The following is an 18,436-nucleotide window of genomic DNA, read 5'->3' as shown; positions in this document are numbered from 1 at the left end:
CCCAGTTTGATGACAAATAATAAAGTGAAATTAATAGTAAACCACCATGAAATCAAAATATAACCAAACTGTGCTCATAAATCAAAGTACTTTCTTTTGAGAGAGTTTCTAAAACATTGTTGTGATGCATTTCTCGGGGACATCTATATGTTTGTCCAGAATCTCTTTGAGGGAATCTTTTTAGTCTGTATGGTTCAGGCAAGCCTCACTTTTCTCTCTCAGAACCTGCTAATGCATCTAACTTCAGCCTTTCCGCTCCCACCAAATAATCCCAATCTGGGCCAGAGAGAGTCCTTATTAGGATTTTGACAGAATTTGGGGCAAAAATCCCTGTTGTTATGTGTGAGATTCCATTGGTCATCTGTGCCATCAAGTGGGAAAATGTTGAGGGGGTAACAAAGGCAACACAGAGGAAGAGAGAACAGCAACAGAGAACGAATTATTGTCTTCAAGCATGCCTGGAGTTTACTTTCAGTTATAGGAGGCAGTGAGCTCCATTTTTGTTCAGTGCAATGTGAATAAGGTCTGTACGTATTACCAAAAGAATTCTGACAAATACAACTGCCTTCTTATTCAACTGTCCTGCTTTTTACTTCCCCTCTCTCATTACACCAGGCATAGGCCCACATTCAGCAGCTACATGAAGAAGACAAAGAGAAATGAGATGATGGGGTGGACCTGGGGCTGGGTCAGCCTAGGACAAGCCACTTACCGTGACTGTGGCACCCCTCGTATGCATAGCACTTAAGTTACCTCGGCTGAAAAACAGTCACTAAAACTAACGTGCTTATCCTCTCATGAATCAGATGCGAGCAGGTTGTAATAACAGTAAGCAAATACAAACACAACATTTATTCTATTGGCTTCTCACAAATGGAAGTATTCTAAATAGAGAATTAGCACACATTGAACTTAGACCCCGAGGCTATAGCAGCCAAAGAGTTTTAGCCTTGGCATGGTCAAAAGCACTGTTTGCTTTCTAATAATGACATAATTGCTTTTCTCTCAGAACAGTGAGGGAAGAACGGGGACAACATATTTTGGTATTGACTTAAGGAGTAGTAATCCCCAGCTGGCAGCCTCTGCCTTCCAGGGATTGTAGATACACTCCATGTAATACCTCAGTTCAGTCCATTTTCTGAGGTAGGCTCTTACCATGTAGGAGCCTTGTGAGGTGATGTGGAGCTAGTCTTGCAGCTTGAACCCAGCTTCAAGCACATGGAAGGAGTTCTGGCATTCTCTACTTTGTCCCCATTATCCCTATTGCTTCCCGCATTCTGAATTCAAGAGCTCTGGGAGACCCTACCCAGCAGGACTGCGTTGTGCTCTCTGCATTGTTATTGGAATAAGTTTAGATGGACTCGTTTTCTGGAAGCACAATGTCTCCCTCCACTTGTCCTAGAAAACCATAAGCCACTTGTATAATGTGTCTCATGCTTCAGAATTCCTTGTGAATTGACTCAATTCTTTGGAATTGAGTTGAGCCTCAGGACTCCATATTTCAGTGGCCGCTAAGCATAATTCCACCTTTCTGCTCTTATTATATCCAGGCCTGTACTAAAACTCTTCTGCGTGTTCCTGCTGTCTTTATCCCCACCTTACTATCTTAGAAGCTCCCAATAACTGCACTCACTGGACTTATGAAATAAGCCTAACAGGTTATGAATTGCTACTAGATATACATGGACATAAAAATGTGTAAGGGCAATGCTAGTTAGGAGGCTTTTACAGTAATCCATTTGTGAGATCGTAAAGCTCAATTGAGTATGTTAGAAGCAGTAAGAGTTGGTAGAAAAGGATTTTCTAATAGTCTGGATGTGAGGTATGCTAGCAAGAGCTGATCAAAGGTGACACCAAGGTTTTTGGCCTGAGTAAGTGGAATTATAAGAGTTGCCAATATGTGGGGAAAACTGAGTGGGGAGCAGTTTTGGAGGCTGGGGACATAAAAAGCCAATTTTGGAATGCTAGGTAGTATTTACTATACATCAAAGTAGAGATGTTGCATTATTCAGGAGTCCCCAAGATCACCCTCATTTCTGACACTGAAATTTCATGTCCCCAATATCACCGTCAAGTTTGATAATTCACTAGAACAACTCACAGAATGACTGAAAGCTGTAATACTCACTGTTAGGATTTATGACAGAAGGGTACAGATTAAGATCAGCCAAGAGAAGAAGAACATGGAGTGGAGTCCAGGAGAGGTCCACACTCAGAGGTTCCAGTTGTCTTCTCCCAACAGCTCAAATTGTGGACAGAGCTAACTTTTCCAGGCAACAGTGAGTGACACTATGCATGGAATAATGCCGACTAGGAAAGCTCATGTGAGCATTGGGTGTCCAGAGTTTTTATTGGGGGTTGATCACGTAAACATGGCTGAACATGCACTTGGCTGATGTATAGTTTCTAGCCCCTCCAGAGGCTGAGCTGATACTTCATGACCCAAAGTCCCTACCATAAATCACATTGTTAGACTATCCTATGTGGCCCAAGTCTCTCAGATAAACAGACACTTTGATCAGACAGGATGTTCCAAGGCCTTAGAGATTACCTCCCAGGAGCCAATAGTGAAGGCCAGAGCTCTCTTTGACAAAGTTAATTTTTTACTACACAGTTGTCAAATAGGAAAATGAATTTAGGACTCTAGAGTTCAGGGAAGTACCTGGCAAGAGATATAAATTTGGGAGTTATTGGCATATAGATGGGGTATTAATTAGGTTTCTAGCAGGAAGCAGGATTTACTTAGATGCTTGAAATGTAGAGATTTTGATAGAGACCACTCATAAGATTGCAGGCAGAGTTTGGGGAGAAAACAGAGCCTATTGACACGCACATGCACATGCACACAACAGTGATTTTTGAGTTCCAGGGGAGAAGTAATTACTAGAAGCCAGTAAGGAGGGTTAATCTGTTCCAGGCACAGTACTGATTTATATGCATTAGCTCATTTGATTTTTTCTGTCTGGTCATAATTATTCTCACATTTTTACAGATGGGAAAACTAAAATTTGGAAAATTTAAGTATTGTCTGTAGTCATTCAGTAGAAAGTTAATGAGGTAGGATTGATGCAGACTGCCATGCCACAACGGTTCAGAAATTTAGCATCATGATGCAACATAAAAGTTGACTTATGAAAAGGTTACATATATGTTTGAAAGGTCTCAGCATTTCTCCATGACTGACCTGCTAAAGGTTATTGAGGTACTGCTAGTTTATGCTTTCCCCACTTAGGCCTTCCTAGGAGGCTTCTGCTTTGCTAGATCAGTATTATGAATATGTGTGGTATGGACTTTAGAAATGGAAACAGAACAGAAAGAATAGAAACACCATGGCCAGATTATCCTGTGGGGAGAAGTCAGAGCAAACATAAATAAGATTTCCCAGGGATATAGAAACAGAGGAGGTGTGTGGTTGTGTGTGTGTGTGTGTGTGTGTGTGTGTGTGTGTGTGTGTGTATGCTTGTGAGCCTGTGTGTGCATACACCAATGCACACATGTATGTGTATGTGGTCAAAGCAAGTTTTCAGAATTTGAGGGTGTTTGAAAAGAAGAAGTAATATAGAATTTTAATGAGTTGCTTCCAACAATTTATACACTTTTTAAATGTTTTCCGGAGACTGTAAAAGTCAGAATTCCTATTTGGATTCTACTTATTTGAACGCATCATGGTTCAGCATTCAACCATGGATCTAGCCTTCACATAAAGAGCATGGTACCTAAAATATATAGTCTGCACTGTATTATTTTCCATTCTGAAGCATAGAAAGGCTTTGCCATCAATAAAATAGTATCATAGATAGGATTTGATGACATTAATAGGTAAGGAGGAGATTTAATATAAGGATGACCAATACACAATGCCCCTATGCTTACCCCATCACTCAGATTCAAATCCCTTATTGAAACATACCTCTGAACACAGAACTAGTCTCAAAAACATTTTTTACACAGTTTTCCACGGAGCCACAGATAGTCAATTCACCTTGGCATGTATATTAAAACTCGTTTGCTACTTGGTTTCTAATATATCACGCTAAAGTGTTTTTACATGTTTTGAATTTTGAATGTATTAGGCTCTATCATACTTTAAAGATACAGCAGATTTCAAAAAACAGAGAAGGCATTCTGTCTCTGTAAGGTTATTCTTAGGATTTGAAGATTTTCCCAGGAGACCAGCCCTCTAATTTTACTCCACATAGCTTTCTCTCCTTCTTCTAAGAAGATGAAAACCACTTCTCATTTTCCCTTCCTTTTTCTTCCTTTTTATTCTAGACTCCAATTTTCTTTATTTTTATTTTTCCTGTACTGATGAACAAATCTACCTCATCCCTAAAGGGAGGAAGGCAGACAAAAATTTGGAGACAGAATTTTTTTCAATGGCAATCTACCTCTCTTGTCTAAGTCACTTTTGATCTTCTTAATATGATTAGCTCCTTTGTCTATATTTAAAGCATTATGATAGATTGCAAAATCCATAACTGGTATAAATATTTTATTCAGTTTTCTTTAAAGCACTCTGTAGCGCGGGGGTGCCTGGGTGGCTCAGTTGGTTAAGCATCTGGCTCAGGTGTTGAGCTCAGGGTCATGAGTTCAAGCCTCGCACTGGGTTCCATGCTGCACATGGAGCCTACTTTAAACAGGAAAAAAAAAAAGTCTAAAACACTCTATGGCACAAATAAAACATTCTCATAAATATAACTCCTTAAGATGTCTGGTCTCTCGGGGCGCCTGGGTGGCTCAGTCGTTAAGCGTCTGCCTTTGGCTCAGGGCGTGATCCCGGGGTCCTGGGATAGAGCCCCACATCAGGCTTCTCCTCTGGAAGCCTGCTTCTTCCTCTCCCACTCCCCCTGCTTGTGTTCCCTCTCTCGCTGGCTGTCTCTCTCTCTGTCAAATAAATAAATAAATAATCTTAAAAAAAAATGTTTGGTCTCTCAATGAATTCTCTTTTCTCAACTGAAAGAAAAGGGGATGGGGTTGATGATGAAACACTGAATGCGGATGAGTCATTTTTGTATAGTTTATTATACAATGCATTTGGAGGGTAGGGGAGAGGTCTGCCCTGCACAAAGACCACATTAACTGAAATGATAAATAGGCCTGATGAGTGAGCCAGGTGGCAAAACTCTAGTTTGTGTGGCTGCTGAAGTGGATACCTGGGTATAGAAGGAATCTTGGGACTCCCTTCCTGGGGCTGGGGGAGGCTGGGCCTGCAGAGAGGCGGTGTGATTGATCTTTTTAGAAGACAGTGCCAGCTGGAGTGTGCATAAATGGCTCCTTCTGGATTCTCCTTAAAAGCTGAATTGATGGCACCTTCTGAAAAGAGCAGCTCAGGCCTCTGTCCCCTGTAAGCTGAAGATAAACCTTGATTTCAGCTACTGTAAAATATCTGAAAGCAGAAAAAGGTTAAAAAAAGTGTACTCTCAGTGAAAGAATTAAAGGGAATAGAATGTTACTCATCTACCAAAATAAAGGGATAATTGCAATGTGGTGCTCTTTTTTGTTAGAAGATTTTCAGGAACCCATCTGTGCAGATTGTTTCTCTTTTATTATCATTACATCAACTAATTACATTAGGGAAAGAGGGGGCATTTTAATTAAAAGATTGTTTTAAGGAGTTATAATTCTACTCTTTCATTAAATAACTTAACCGGCTGCCAAATTTGTTAAAGTATACTACATTTCTGAAAACTGTTGTTTGGAAATTATTTGTATTAACCACATTTTCAACAAAATTAATTTCACCCTTTTATTTTGTCTCATAAATGGGTCTTTTATTTCTCCATTTTGACCAAAGAATCATAGGAAATGACCACATGTAAACCACCCCAATTATTTTAAGAAGCTTACTTTTTCTTATTTTATTTTACAGAGCATGCATAGTTAAGTATATATGATAAATTTGATTAAGGTAATCTTTTCTGAGATAGGCATTTTTTAGAAAGATAATTTGCAGAGGAATACTGGGGGAGGTAGGAAGATCAATATAGATCCACAGAAGAAAATACATACCCAGTATTGTGACTAGGCATTCCTGCTGTTTAAGCCCATTTCCCTTTGGATAAAACCCCAGTCCACATACATTAAATTGCAAAGATGCCATCAAATAACTCATTAAATAAGGTGGGTAAACATCCATTCTTTGGATATTTTGAATGCATCTTCCTTTTTGTCAACCCTCTCTTATTCTTCCAAGTTGTTCTAAATAACAAAACTCAAAGAGATTTGTATGTAATTACTAGATAATGGGGAAGGCAAAGGATCTAGAATGGAAATATGGAAAAAAGAGAAACAATTTCACAGGACAGAGCAATGAAGACCTGGAAGCCAAGAGAGAAGTCTAAGCACCTGGTGCAGGAGATGGTGAAAAGCGAAATTTACAAATCATGCTTCTACTTTCAGTATTCAAACAGCTCTCTGGATTTCTTTCCTCTGATTGGAAAGCTGAACCAATTTTATTCCAAAAACTGAAAGTGAAAAGCATTACAGAAATAACTTTTGTATTAAAAAAAAAAAAAGTGTCGGGACACCTGGGTGGCTCAGTCCTCGGCCAGCCATGAGCATCTTCTCCCTCTACCTGCAGCTCCCCCTGTTTGTGCTCTCTCTCTCTCTGACAAGTTAATAAAATCTTTTAAAAAAGTGCCAAAGTCAAACTGTATCTTATGCAGTTCAAGACTGAATAAATGCTATGATTCCAATCATTATATTTATCCATGAAACAATGTCTTGCACATAGTAGACATGCAGTAAATATCTGTTGAATGAATGAATAAAAGCAACCTTTTACTCTAATTCTCAAGTAGGAGATGGCACTTCCTACTAGCAGCAGTTGTTTTTATTTTTTAATTTTTTTTCTATTTTAGCTCTTCAATATTATTCCTCAAGGAAGCTGACAAACTGAAATCTGTTACATTAATGCCAGCAGGGATATATGTGTGTGAAGAGAATAAGTAAACATTTATTGTACTTGACGGCTCAATGGACCATCCGCGTGAGCTCTTTAAAGACCTGAAAATACTTGGCAGTATTTATACTTAGGGTGAACTCTGCAAATACTATTTGTGGATTTTATCCTTTGAAAATTTCTATTTTTTGAATCACTTGAGATTTTTCAATTCAAAACCGTTGGACTAATCTGTAACTATGTAGCTCCTTTTTCTTTTGTAATGAGTTAATCTCTTAAAATTTTGATTAAAATTTTGATGTTAGGTTTTCAGTTGCGATCAGTGTCAAAATAACTTCCAAGGACAGATTTAATAACCAGCACTTTTTAAAAAAAATAACTGTGTTCTTCCTAATCTTAGCAAAAATAACAAAAACATTGACAACTGCCACTTTTTGAGAGTCTGATATGTGACAGTTCCTTTTTTGGTGTTCTATATATTAATACATATATGGTTTTACCTTATAGAGAAGAGGAAGGCAAAGCAGAGAGAGATAATGTTTTACAAAATCATGCAGATCATACATTTTTGAACTGAGATTCAAACCCAACACCCAAGCTATTCTACAATGATAGACTAAATCCCCCAAATTTATATTTAACTTGCATAAAATCTTGTGAGATAAATAAGCCAAAGATCGCTTTCTCTTTTTCTTTATTTGGCAGAGATTGGTATTAGAATATTCTGCATCTATATAAATAATTTTATGAGAATAGAAATTCAGAGCTAGCAAAAGTTTAAAGATAATCCAATTTGATAATTCTTAGATGTTTTGGTTTTTATATCATCTTACATTCTTAATAATAATCGAAGATCTCTAAAAGCATTTGTAAGATATTTTCATAGGTTTCTTTAATATTTGATTTAATGGGAAGAAGTGGGATTTTCATGTTTCTTCATTCAATCTGCTGTGACATCATCTGTGTCTTGTAACCTCTAGAACACTCTATTGCCCATGTGTGAGAGAATGAAAGCAAAAAAGTCAGATTACCTCTTAGTATTATTATGAAAATAGTTGGACTTCAGGGATCCCCCTATAAGAGTGTAGGGGTGTGTGGACCACACTTTGAGAACTACTGATCTGGGTGAAACTCATTTAATAGATAGGAAACTAAAGTGTCCTGTCTGTCTTTTCCTCAGCTCAAGTTGATGATGGGTTAGGAAGGGGCTGCTACTTTCCTTCAAGGATATTAGATATGATAAGTTACATATGGAAATACATGGACATGGTTTTGAGGGGGTCTGTTTTTTACCTCCCTCCCATTCCTAGTAATGGCACAACAGTCTACCCAAACCACCCTAGTAGAACTGTCCTTGCATAGGTCATCAATGACTTTTGTCGTTAAATTTACTAAACACTTTTTAAAGTGTTAACTATTACTTCTTTGTTAACTAGCAACCCTTGACATGGCTGATCACTCCCCTCACTTTGAACCCTCAGTTGACCTGATCCTTCCATGATCTCACGCTCAGTGGAAGCACTGTCTCCCCCTAGCTGCCCAAACCAGAAACCTGGGAAACTTCCCTGACTCAGCCCCCTCTTCCTCACCAAGTACTGTCGGTACTTTCTCAAAAATCTCTCTCTGCTTCTGTCTCTGCCTACCATCTTGTCCTGCACACACATCTTGGCCTTTCCTAACCTGCTTTATTACAACTGTCTTCCAACTCTTTCTTCCTCTAGTTTTAGCTCTTCTCTTCCCTCCTCTATACTGAAAATCTGAGTGATTCCTTTTTTTCTTTTCTCTTTTTTTTTTAGAGAGCGGCGGGAGTGGGGGGGGGCGGTTAGTGGGGAGAGCTTAGAGGGAAAGAGAGAATCCTAAGCAGGCGCCACACCCAGTGTGGAGCCCAACATGGGGCTCCATCATGACCTAAGATCATGACCTGAACCGAAACCAAGAGTCGGATGCTTAACCAACTAAGCCATCCAGGCATCCGAGTGATTCTTTTGATATGTGGATTCCAAGTGGGCACTTTCCACTACCCTTAAGACATTAACTCTAAAATAATTTTCATGGGATTCTTAAGCAGCCCCATGCCCTCTTAAATTATACTTGTCACTACTTCTTCCTTGCTTCTTAAGATTCGTTGCCCACGCTCTCTCACCTCCCTGCCAGTATTAAAAAAAAAATAAATGTTTTCCTATCTATTCCTTCCACTCTTACTCTTTTTATTCGGGTATTAACGTAGATGTCACTTCCTCTGAGTAATTTTCTTGAGCATTCTCATTCCGAGTTCGATGATTCTGCTGTATTCTTCCTCGATAATTGCACTTTCTTCACCAAAATATTATTTGTCATTTTTCATTTATAATTGCTGTTTAATAAACTTTACCTGTCCTCCCCCATATATTTTTAACATGGTATGGGCAGGAAGTTTGTCTATTTTACTTTTTATTATATTACCAATATCTAGAACAATTCTTGACCGATGGTAAGAATTTAATAAACATTTGTTTGATGTGGGAATAAATGAACGATGTCTTCTTTTCTTTCCCTTATTCCTACAGTCAGCTTTATTTACAGTTTTCTGATTCACTTTTCCCAATGAAGTTGGAATTTATTCTTTGAATTATTTTGTCTTATACCACTAGCTAATATAATACAGTTACTATACTATAATATCGTTATGCCAAAGTGGTTCAGAAAGTGAACTACCATATGACACTTACCTGAAATCAGACCTATCTTTGGAAATTGGCCTCACTTTTTGATGACCAGGAAAGTCACCTGGAAAGATTGTTAAAAATACACATGCATGAGTCATATCCTCTGATGATTCTGATTCAGCTGTTTAGATTATAAGCAGCTGCATAGATTACTCTCATACCTTCCAAGTTTGGGAGCCATTGCCTTACTGCAATTATACTCTGGTTTATTTATAAACAGTAGTTAAACAATGATTCCCATATGCAAATAAATATATAGACTTTTATACATATTTGGGGGGATTTTATAAGCTCAGTGTTAAACTACTATAGGTGTTATAAATTCAAATATTTGTTTTCACATTTGTTTAGCTCATTAACATCTGTACTCATTATAGACATGTTAATTCTCTAGATTGAATTGTGTTTAATGGGTACATTTAATATCAATTATGTAATATTTATTTCACTATAGTTAGTAAATATTTAAATTTATAAAACAAAATGAGACAATTGCAGTATACTGTGTAATTTATGCAACCATTATTTATAGAATTTTAAGTGGCAAAATTCTAAAAAAAACTTGTGATGAAGTAAGTTTTGTGGAACAATATTTTAAAAGCAAAAGATACTAGGTATATTTGTGAATTTACACATTTTTTAAACTGTATATCTCATTTGAGGATGAAAATACTGAAAACTAGTCATCTTACTTTTATTAACTATGTTGCAACATATTGAAGTGTACCATTATATGTATGAAGGTCTATTTATTTAAAAATTGAATAAAAAAAGTATTAGATTTAGATTTTACTCTCTGGATCATATGTTATTTTAATACACAGATTTTTTACTCATTTTAAGATATATTTTTATTCCTGTTATTACAGTTTCCAAGTAAAGTAACACACACACACACACACACACACACACACACACACACCACCACACACACACATTCACAAAAAGAAAGCTCCAGATTAGTTATTTACAAATATATTACTTTATTATTATTTATTCCACTAATATTTATGAAGGTAGTTCTTCAGGAAAGATAGTAATCTAGAGAAATACAGAGATGAGATGGAAAACCTACTCTGTTTTTTCTCTAATATTCTTTTTCTCCCCCTGTTTCATTAAAGGTCTCATTCGTTTGCAGGAGCTCATCAAAGCTCCATCAAGGTACAATCTTCGACTTAAAATCCGTCAACTCCCTGCTGATACAAAGGATGCAAAACCCTTACTAAAGGAAATGAAAAGAGGCAAGGAATTCCATGTAATCTTTGACTGTAGCCATGAAATGGCAGCAGGCATTTTGAAACAGGTAATCTTTAACTTACTTAAATTCTTGGCTTCTTTATTACATTTGCATTTAAAGCATGTTTTTTTTGTTGCTGTTGTTTGGTTGGTTGTTTTTCTTTTTAGAGAGGGGGATGGTGAACACGAGTGGGGAAGGGGCAGAGGGAGATGGAGAGAAATCCTCAAGCAGCCTCCCCACTAAGGGCAGAGCCTGACTCTGAGCTAGATCCCAGGACCCTGAAATCGTGACCCTAGCCAAAATCTGGAGTCCAACCCCTAATGGACTGAGACCCTCGGTTGCTCCCTTTTTTTTTTTTTAAATCAAAGTGTTATTTTCACAAAGTTAAAATGAGTCAGAGAAATCACCTTGATGTAATTTTCTAATAAAAAGTCTGACATTTGCTTTTAATTAATTGTCTTAAAGGAAAAGTAATGCAAATATTGATGGTCTTCAGAACACATTGTTTGAAGTTCTGAGGTTACTTTCAAGTGGCTACAAAGCTGTTTGCTCTCATGAATGTTGGTTATTGAGGTAGATATTTCTATTTTGTACTGAAATGAAGGAATAAACTGAGAGTCAATGATTGAGCATCTCAACTATTACAATCAACCCATTGAAAAAAGAGAAAAAAGATTTGCTATTTAGCTGGCATCTTCTAGGAGATGCCTTACACATTAGATCTTATTTAATCATGGCTGTGATCCCACGAAGTAGAGACTATCTCCACTTCAGAGTTGAGGAAACAGTCTTCGAAAGATTGAGTAACTTGATCAATGACCAAAAGCAAGAAAAACAGAGAGATTCATATTTCACTTAGTGATGTTAAGTATTCATTTCAGAATAAAGCATTGTCTGACTCAAAAGATAATACTAAATCGATCAAAGGAAATAATTCATAGCAGTGAAATCTTTTAATGTTGCTTCTGCACTGTTCCAACCTAACAGCACACTGCAAAGCAGCAATTATTATTCTCCTATATATTACAGATGAGGCAAGACATGGATGTTGGGGGTTAAATGGCTAGTATGAGCCCATATACTTACTATGCAATAAAGTCTAGATTTGGACTCAAGTCTTTTGGACTTTGTTTTTTAAGTTCTTTTATACATACTGGCTGATATCACAGTGGCTTGGGATTAGTCAACTGTCCTAAAACCTCTCATGTATAAGATAAAATATCTCTACTGGAGAATTATGCAGATTCAGATGTCAAATTATATCCCATAAAATATAACTATCAACAGTAAATGCCTGTTATAACATGGTTAGTTTATTAAGCAGATGTTTGTCTAATCTTCCACTATGAATGTTGGTTTCATTACAGTAAAATCTTTAATTGGATTTGGAAAATTGCTCTAGTGTTATATTTGGGTAGTAAAGCATATGAAATTTGGGTGTGTTTTTGTTTCTTGGGTTTTTTTTGGTAGTGGATAAAATGAATCAATAAAGTAAGTAGTGAAATCTAGAATACGGATTTGTTTTTCATATATACCAAAAACAATTCTTGCTCATATTTAAAATATATAGGCTTGGAAAGGAGAGCTATCCTTTATGCCCAGAGTGAGTAACACTCTGCAATTTGTCAGGGACAGAGCTTTGGTAGGTTTTCTCTAGGCTTCCAGCAAGTATGTAAATGATCAGTTGTCTTGTCTCTAGAGTAACTGACTTATTTTGCATATCTGAGAGGTTATAGTACCCATCAACCTTAATAATAGAATTGCCATTCTGCCTTCTATTTGATATATCCATTATTTTATAATTGTTTTCTTATATGTAAACTACTCTGTTTGCAAAATGAAAACACAATTAAGATAATATTTAAAATATATACAGGGGCGCCTAGGTGGCTCAGTCGGTTAAGCATCTCCCTTCAGCTCAGGTCATGATCTCTGGGTCCTGGGATGGAGCCCTGCCTAGAGTCAGGCTCCCTGCTCACTGGGGAGCCTGCTTCTCCCTTTCCCTCTGCACACGCTCTTTCTCTCTCTCTCTCAAATAAATAAATAAATAATCTTAAAAAAAAAATAAAATAAATACAACAGAAAAAGTTAATAATTTTAGTAAGATTAGTGGATGAACAATCAGAGCAAAGGTAACATGATAATATGATAGTTAAGATGAATTCAGAGTAACATTATTACACAGAATGTATGTTTTTAGATTCTGTAACACTAACAAACCACATATATGGTATTTGTTCCACATATGGATCTCAGTTATTCTAGAAACCAATCCAAGAAGAAAGCAAATAGCTTCCTTCTTATAAATGAAGCAGTCCATTTAATAGGACTCTATTTTATGATTTATGAAATTTTTCTGAGATTTCTCAACATCGGTTAATGACAGAAGTCCAAAGAGATGGTATAAGACTTGGAGAGCAGGCATAGATGGGCTTTCAGCTTGTCTGGCTTAATCTAAGAACGAATATTAGAAGTATCCAGAAATATGGATCGGTTTATCAGGTTAGCCTTATTTGTTTCATTGTTTTATTTATTTAAACTAAGTGAGCTTTTCCTAAATATTGAACAAAAGAGAATTTGAAGTTTTCTTCCCTGAAAGCTTTGAAAGTGAGTGAAGCTTGGGACTGGCTCTTTGTACTAATTGGTATACATGCCTTAATAACAAAAGATTCCTCCTCCACCCAAATTTGTCAGAGAATTCCCTATGGCAGGGTCAAGATGATCTGCAATTAAACCTCACAAGGTCATTCTATCACAGAGAAAAAGTATTATTAAGACCTTGAAAGTCTGGATTAGAGAGGGTGAAATCAAGATTTTTATATTGGAAAAATGTAAAATCAGATTCAAATAAACTCCCACAGCAGCAAGAAGAAAATTAAATTAAAGTTTAAGAAATATGTATGAAGTTCATCTCTTCAGTTGTTAGCTTTGAGCAATATAACTTCTGGATATAACCTGAAGGATAACTGCAAATTATATGCCTAGATGTGTTAGTTTGTCATATGCTATTGTTAACACTACACTAATTAAATATTGGGAATTTCTAATAAGATTTTGAATTTGGAAAAATGAATTTGTGGTGTTTCTTTCCAGGAGGGATAATACAGTACAACTGATTTTTCTATTGTATATCCAATTTTTCTATTGTGACTACTCTCATATTATTTATACACAAGAAGATATTAATTTTATTATTAATGTGGTTTGGAGTGTGCATACAGTTCATTTAAAAACAGTGGTAAGACATAAATGTTATAATTTAAAAAACATCCAGAACAAGCTTGTAGTGTTTAAATGTGGTGTCTCTCCAGATGGGATGAGAGCCCCAAATGTGGGGCAACAACTGGTTGGAAGCCAGTGGCGGGGGTGGGGGTGGGCAGTGAAAATAATTCACGTAAGCCAGAACAAAGGAGACAGAAGTTTATTGAATATACCATAAGGGAGTGGTGGGCAGAACAGCAAAAGAGAGGCTGTTTGCTACGAGGCAGTGGGTGGAAGCTATTTTTAAAGAAGGAAGGTGAGGAGGTATGGCAACGTATGGAATTTTCCCTTTGTTGGTAACTGTGCCTAGTTGTAAGGATCCCATTGGTCAGTTAGGGCCTATGGATATCTTGAGGTGAGTTGCCTGTTGGGGCTATCTGTATTCATCCTGGTAATCATTACTGTGGGCCCCTTTGCCTTCATCAGGTTTCCATTGCTCAAGCCTGTTGTCTAAATTCTACAAAGTTCTTTTTCAATCGCACTGGAAATTATTAATTTATCTTTCAATGGAGTATCCCTGTTGTCTATTTTTGTTGATGTTACAGTGTAAGTACTCGATCAAAAATAACTACCCTTTTCTATTTTGAGCACATATCCTAGTCCATAATTGATTCTTATTTTCAGAATCAGAGGCTGAAGAAGGTCAATGAAAGGCATAAGCAGTCCTCAGTTACCCCTACAGATTTCTTTTCGAGGTGTTGAAGAAGAGACCTGTGGCTAGTGCAGAACACCCATGTCAGAAGCAAACCACTCTCCCTACCACCATCTCCTTAACCCCTTCCATTCTTCCCTCCACAACACAATTTTCAGTACTGGCTTGAGATGCTTGAGGTTTTCAAACTATCAAGGAAAAAAACAGGCAAAAATTTTAAAGATTATATAGATCCTATAATGGATCTACATCTTTGGGAATATAAAATATGCCATTTTATAAAATGGCATATTATGTCCAAACTTCAAGAGTTAGAGACCTAGAGTTCAGGTTTATCCACTATCTCAATTTGTTGGCCGGTTTATTCATTCTTATTCTGTCCTACTTTCCTACCTATAAAATAAGTGTAATAATAGGACCTACCTCATAAGGTTTTTAACGAGGCTGTCAGGAAGCAAGAATTCCTTCCCCTTCAAGGGCCCTTCTAGCTGGACTAAGAATCAAATTGACATGAGAGAGATTAACAGGAGAAAAACAAATTTAATATCATACATGTAGGGAATCCACACGGACATGGAAATTCCAAAGACAGTCTGGCAAAATGAGTTATGTATGTCATGCGGAGCTAAGGAGAAGAGGGACTTCAGAGGAAAAAATGCAATTTATAGGGCGAGAAGAAGAGCAGATGTTTGGTAATTAGAAGTTTGTCCTGCCATTCTGATGGATCACTCAGATAAAATTTATCTCTGCTAATAACCCTTATTCTGGGAAAGATCCCCAATTTAGGTTTTTCTATGTAATTAAGGGAGGGGCAAAAGTTTCTCTTGAGCCCAGAGGATTTCTGTTGCCTTCAGCTCAGAATATTGTTCATGCCAAAGTGACCCATCTTGGGTCTGCTTCCCTTCAGCCTCTACAAGGCTTAAACTGATTAAAATATGCAATATGCTTAGACTAGTACTTAACACATTTTAGGCATTGTGTGCTGTTTATAGTTGTACATCTGAATCACTGTTTCTTTCAGTTATCTTTGTATCTCTATACCTGTTGAGTTGATAAAATAAAAACTATTGACAAGGATAATGCTGAGCTGTCATTGCACAGTGCTGGAGTTGAGAAACCTTTGGTGCATATCCATCAGAAACAAAGAATACCTTCTACAAAGATAATCTTATAAACCTTTATCTAATAAGAGAAATTTTCTCTTATTTTAGGATTCAGACTTCATCAGAGTGTTACTGGCTCATACAATCTTTGTCCATTCAGGAAATGTAATTTGATAATATGCACGCAGTACCACTGTGCGTGTGTTGGGGCCGGGGGGCAGTTCACCAAGGAAGACCAAATATGTATTCTTATTCTAAATCCCAATGTCACAATTTCTAAATTCCTTTTTTCTGTTTAATTCTTTGCTGCTGCCTTTTATTAACAAATGTTCCTCCCTTTTAAAAGTATATTTTATATGTTCCAAAAATTTTCACAAATAGCTATTCTTTCTTAACTGAACAACTCACTTCTAGATACCCAGATTTTATCTTAGCTAATTGGTTAACACCTACCTGTGAGCACAGGATACATAGGGTAGAGCTGGGGCAGCTATTTAGCAAATGAATTTGTGTAGTTAGTGTTTTATGGAAGAGTATTAGGTGCACCTGAGAATACTCGTTTCCTACTAAGAGCTCTTCATTCAGCTCAAAAACGCATCATTTTTCAATTATCATCACCAACTACTGTTCATTGATAAACAGCTATTTCAAAAGTGTTCTCATTTTCAGAGGAAAAATTGACAGTTCTGTGACTGGAAGTTCTAATCCGAAAGTCCATAATTTAAGACTGATAGTCTAAAATTGACAAGGACTGTAGAAGTATGAAATAAAATAGTAATTTGCAACTGGTCTATTAGTAAAAGTAAAAAACATTTCTTTGTACTTTTGGAATAACAGTGGTGATTTACAGTTGCTTCATCAATGCTAAGGAAAGTCTCTAAAGTGCTAAAAAAAATTCCTACTGGCATTGGACTTTATAGCCTTTTTTTCCTAATTGAATAAAAGTGATCCGTCCAAATGGCGTTCCTCATTAGGGTATTTGTAGTAGAGACATTACAAATATAATGAACTAAGATGTGCTAATTTCAGGTTTGTGTCAAATTTAACGCCTCCTTTAATATGTAAAGCCATAGCCTTTACAATTGGAAACTTTTAACTAATGGCTTTTCTATCAAGAAAATTGGTTCAGAAATTCCTTCAGTAACCACTAATCTTCCTTAACTATGGCGAAAAGATTTAGTTTGACCTGAATATTATACTCAGATTCTTCATTACATCCTACTATTTTATTATTGACATATTTCATAATGTGTACCTTAAATATTAATTTTTTTTTTATTTTTTACTTCCTAGGCATTAGCTATGGGAATGATGACAGAATATTATCATTATATCTTTACCACTCTGGTAAGTAACTTATTAAAGCATAAAGTTAATGCTCTAAATTTTATTATTATGACTTTTCAGTATGGAAAATGGGTTTTTGAGTGAGAAATAATGACTAGCACCTTTGTAGTTGTCATTTATTTTATTTCGATAAAACTCAAGAGGAATTGATCCTCATGGGGAATAATTTTTGGTGGGAAGCTGATGATTTTGAAATAATATTATTTCAGATATCAATTCAAAATATATCTTATTTATATGTTACTTTAAAGAACTTTCAGAACATAATAGATTTTAAAATTAGTTTGCTGAGAAATCAGTGTTTTAGAAAAGCACACATTTTTTTGTTGTTATCTCAGTTCTATTTACTTTACAAAAAAACAGATTCATTGAAACTGCTCTTTCAGTAGACTAAATTTTCTATCCTGTTTTTGCCTATGTTTAGTTGGATTTTTAAAAGTCAGTCTGACTTAATTTAAAATTAGCAAATTGAATGTTACCTTTATCGTTTGTCTTTACATACCCTCCACGCAGTTTTTTCTTAAATATGCATGAAAATATGACCTTACCCTTGTCAAACCTACTTACTCTTAGTTCTATTTCTTTACTAATATGTTATCCTGATTTTCCTTCTGTGAAACGACTGTCTGTCTCTGTCATTAATTTTTCCCTGCTGTAGGGGTAGAAAATTTGTCCTTCTTCCCTTCTAGGTTCTTTGGCTGGTCTAATAATTAAATTGACATAAAACAGATTAATGGGAGAAAAAAACAAATTTAATTTCATATGTAAGGCGCCCCAAAGATATGAGACTCAAGGTCAGGTCACGTAATTGAGCTAAGGAATGGGATGAGGGACTGGGGCTTCAAAGGGGAGGAGGGTAATTCACAAACCGATAAGAAGAGCAGATATTTGGTAATTAGAAGTTTGCCCTGCCATGCAGAAAGATCTTTCAGATAAAAAAGTTATCTCTAGTAATAGCTTTTTTTTTTCTGGTACTGGCCCCCTACATAAATTCTTTTAGGTAGTTAAGGCAGACATTAAATTTTTCGAGTTTACTGGGTCTTGATTGCCTTCAGATCAAAGTAATCCACATGCTCAAGTGGTATAATTGGGGGTGGCATATTCTGTTCCCCTTTATTGCCTTGTTGACCCAAGTATGAGAATATCTCCAAGTTTGAGGCTTCACTCTATTTTCCTTTTTCCACTTCAGTGATTTTCTTCAGAACCGGTATGTATTTAGAGCTTCAATTA

The 18,436-nt window shown here is 36.4% G+C and overlaps 1 protein-coding gene across 2 annotated transcripts in view; it reads left to right on the top strand.

The window, feature by feature from the left end:
* The window catches only part of GRIK2 (glutamate ionotropic receptor kainate type subunit 2), a 641,722-nt gene that overhangs the window by 284,638 nt on the left and 338,648 nt on the right, over window positions 1–18,436 (top strand). For both annotated transcript variants that reach the window (XM_057311163.1, XM_057311164.1), the window contains exons 5-6: window positions 10,728–10,909; window positions 17,153–17,206. In XM_057311163.1, the coding sequence (XP_057167146.1) occupies window positions 10,728–10,909; window positions 17,153–17,206 (236 nt within the window). The remainder of the gene's footprint in view (window positions 1–10,727; window positions 10,910–17,152; window positions 17,207–18,436) is intronic.

Source organism: Ursus arctos, unplaced genomic scaffold (genome assembly GCF_023065955.2).
Source record: "Ursus arctos isolate Adak ecotype North America unplaced genomic scaffold, UrsArc2.0 scaffold_13, whole genome shotgun sequence".
In the NCBI taxonomy this organism is placed as follows: Eukaryota; Metazoa; Chordata; class Mammalia; order Carnivora; family Ursidae; genus Ursus; species Ursus arctos.
This window is presented reverse-complemented; position numbering and strand designations above follow the sequence as displayed.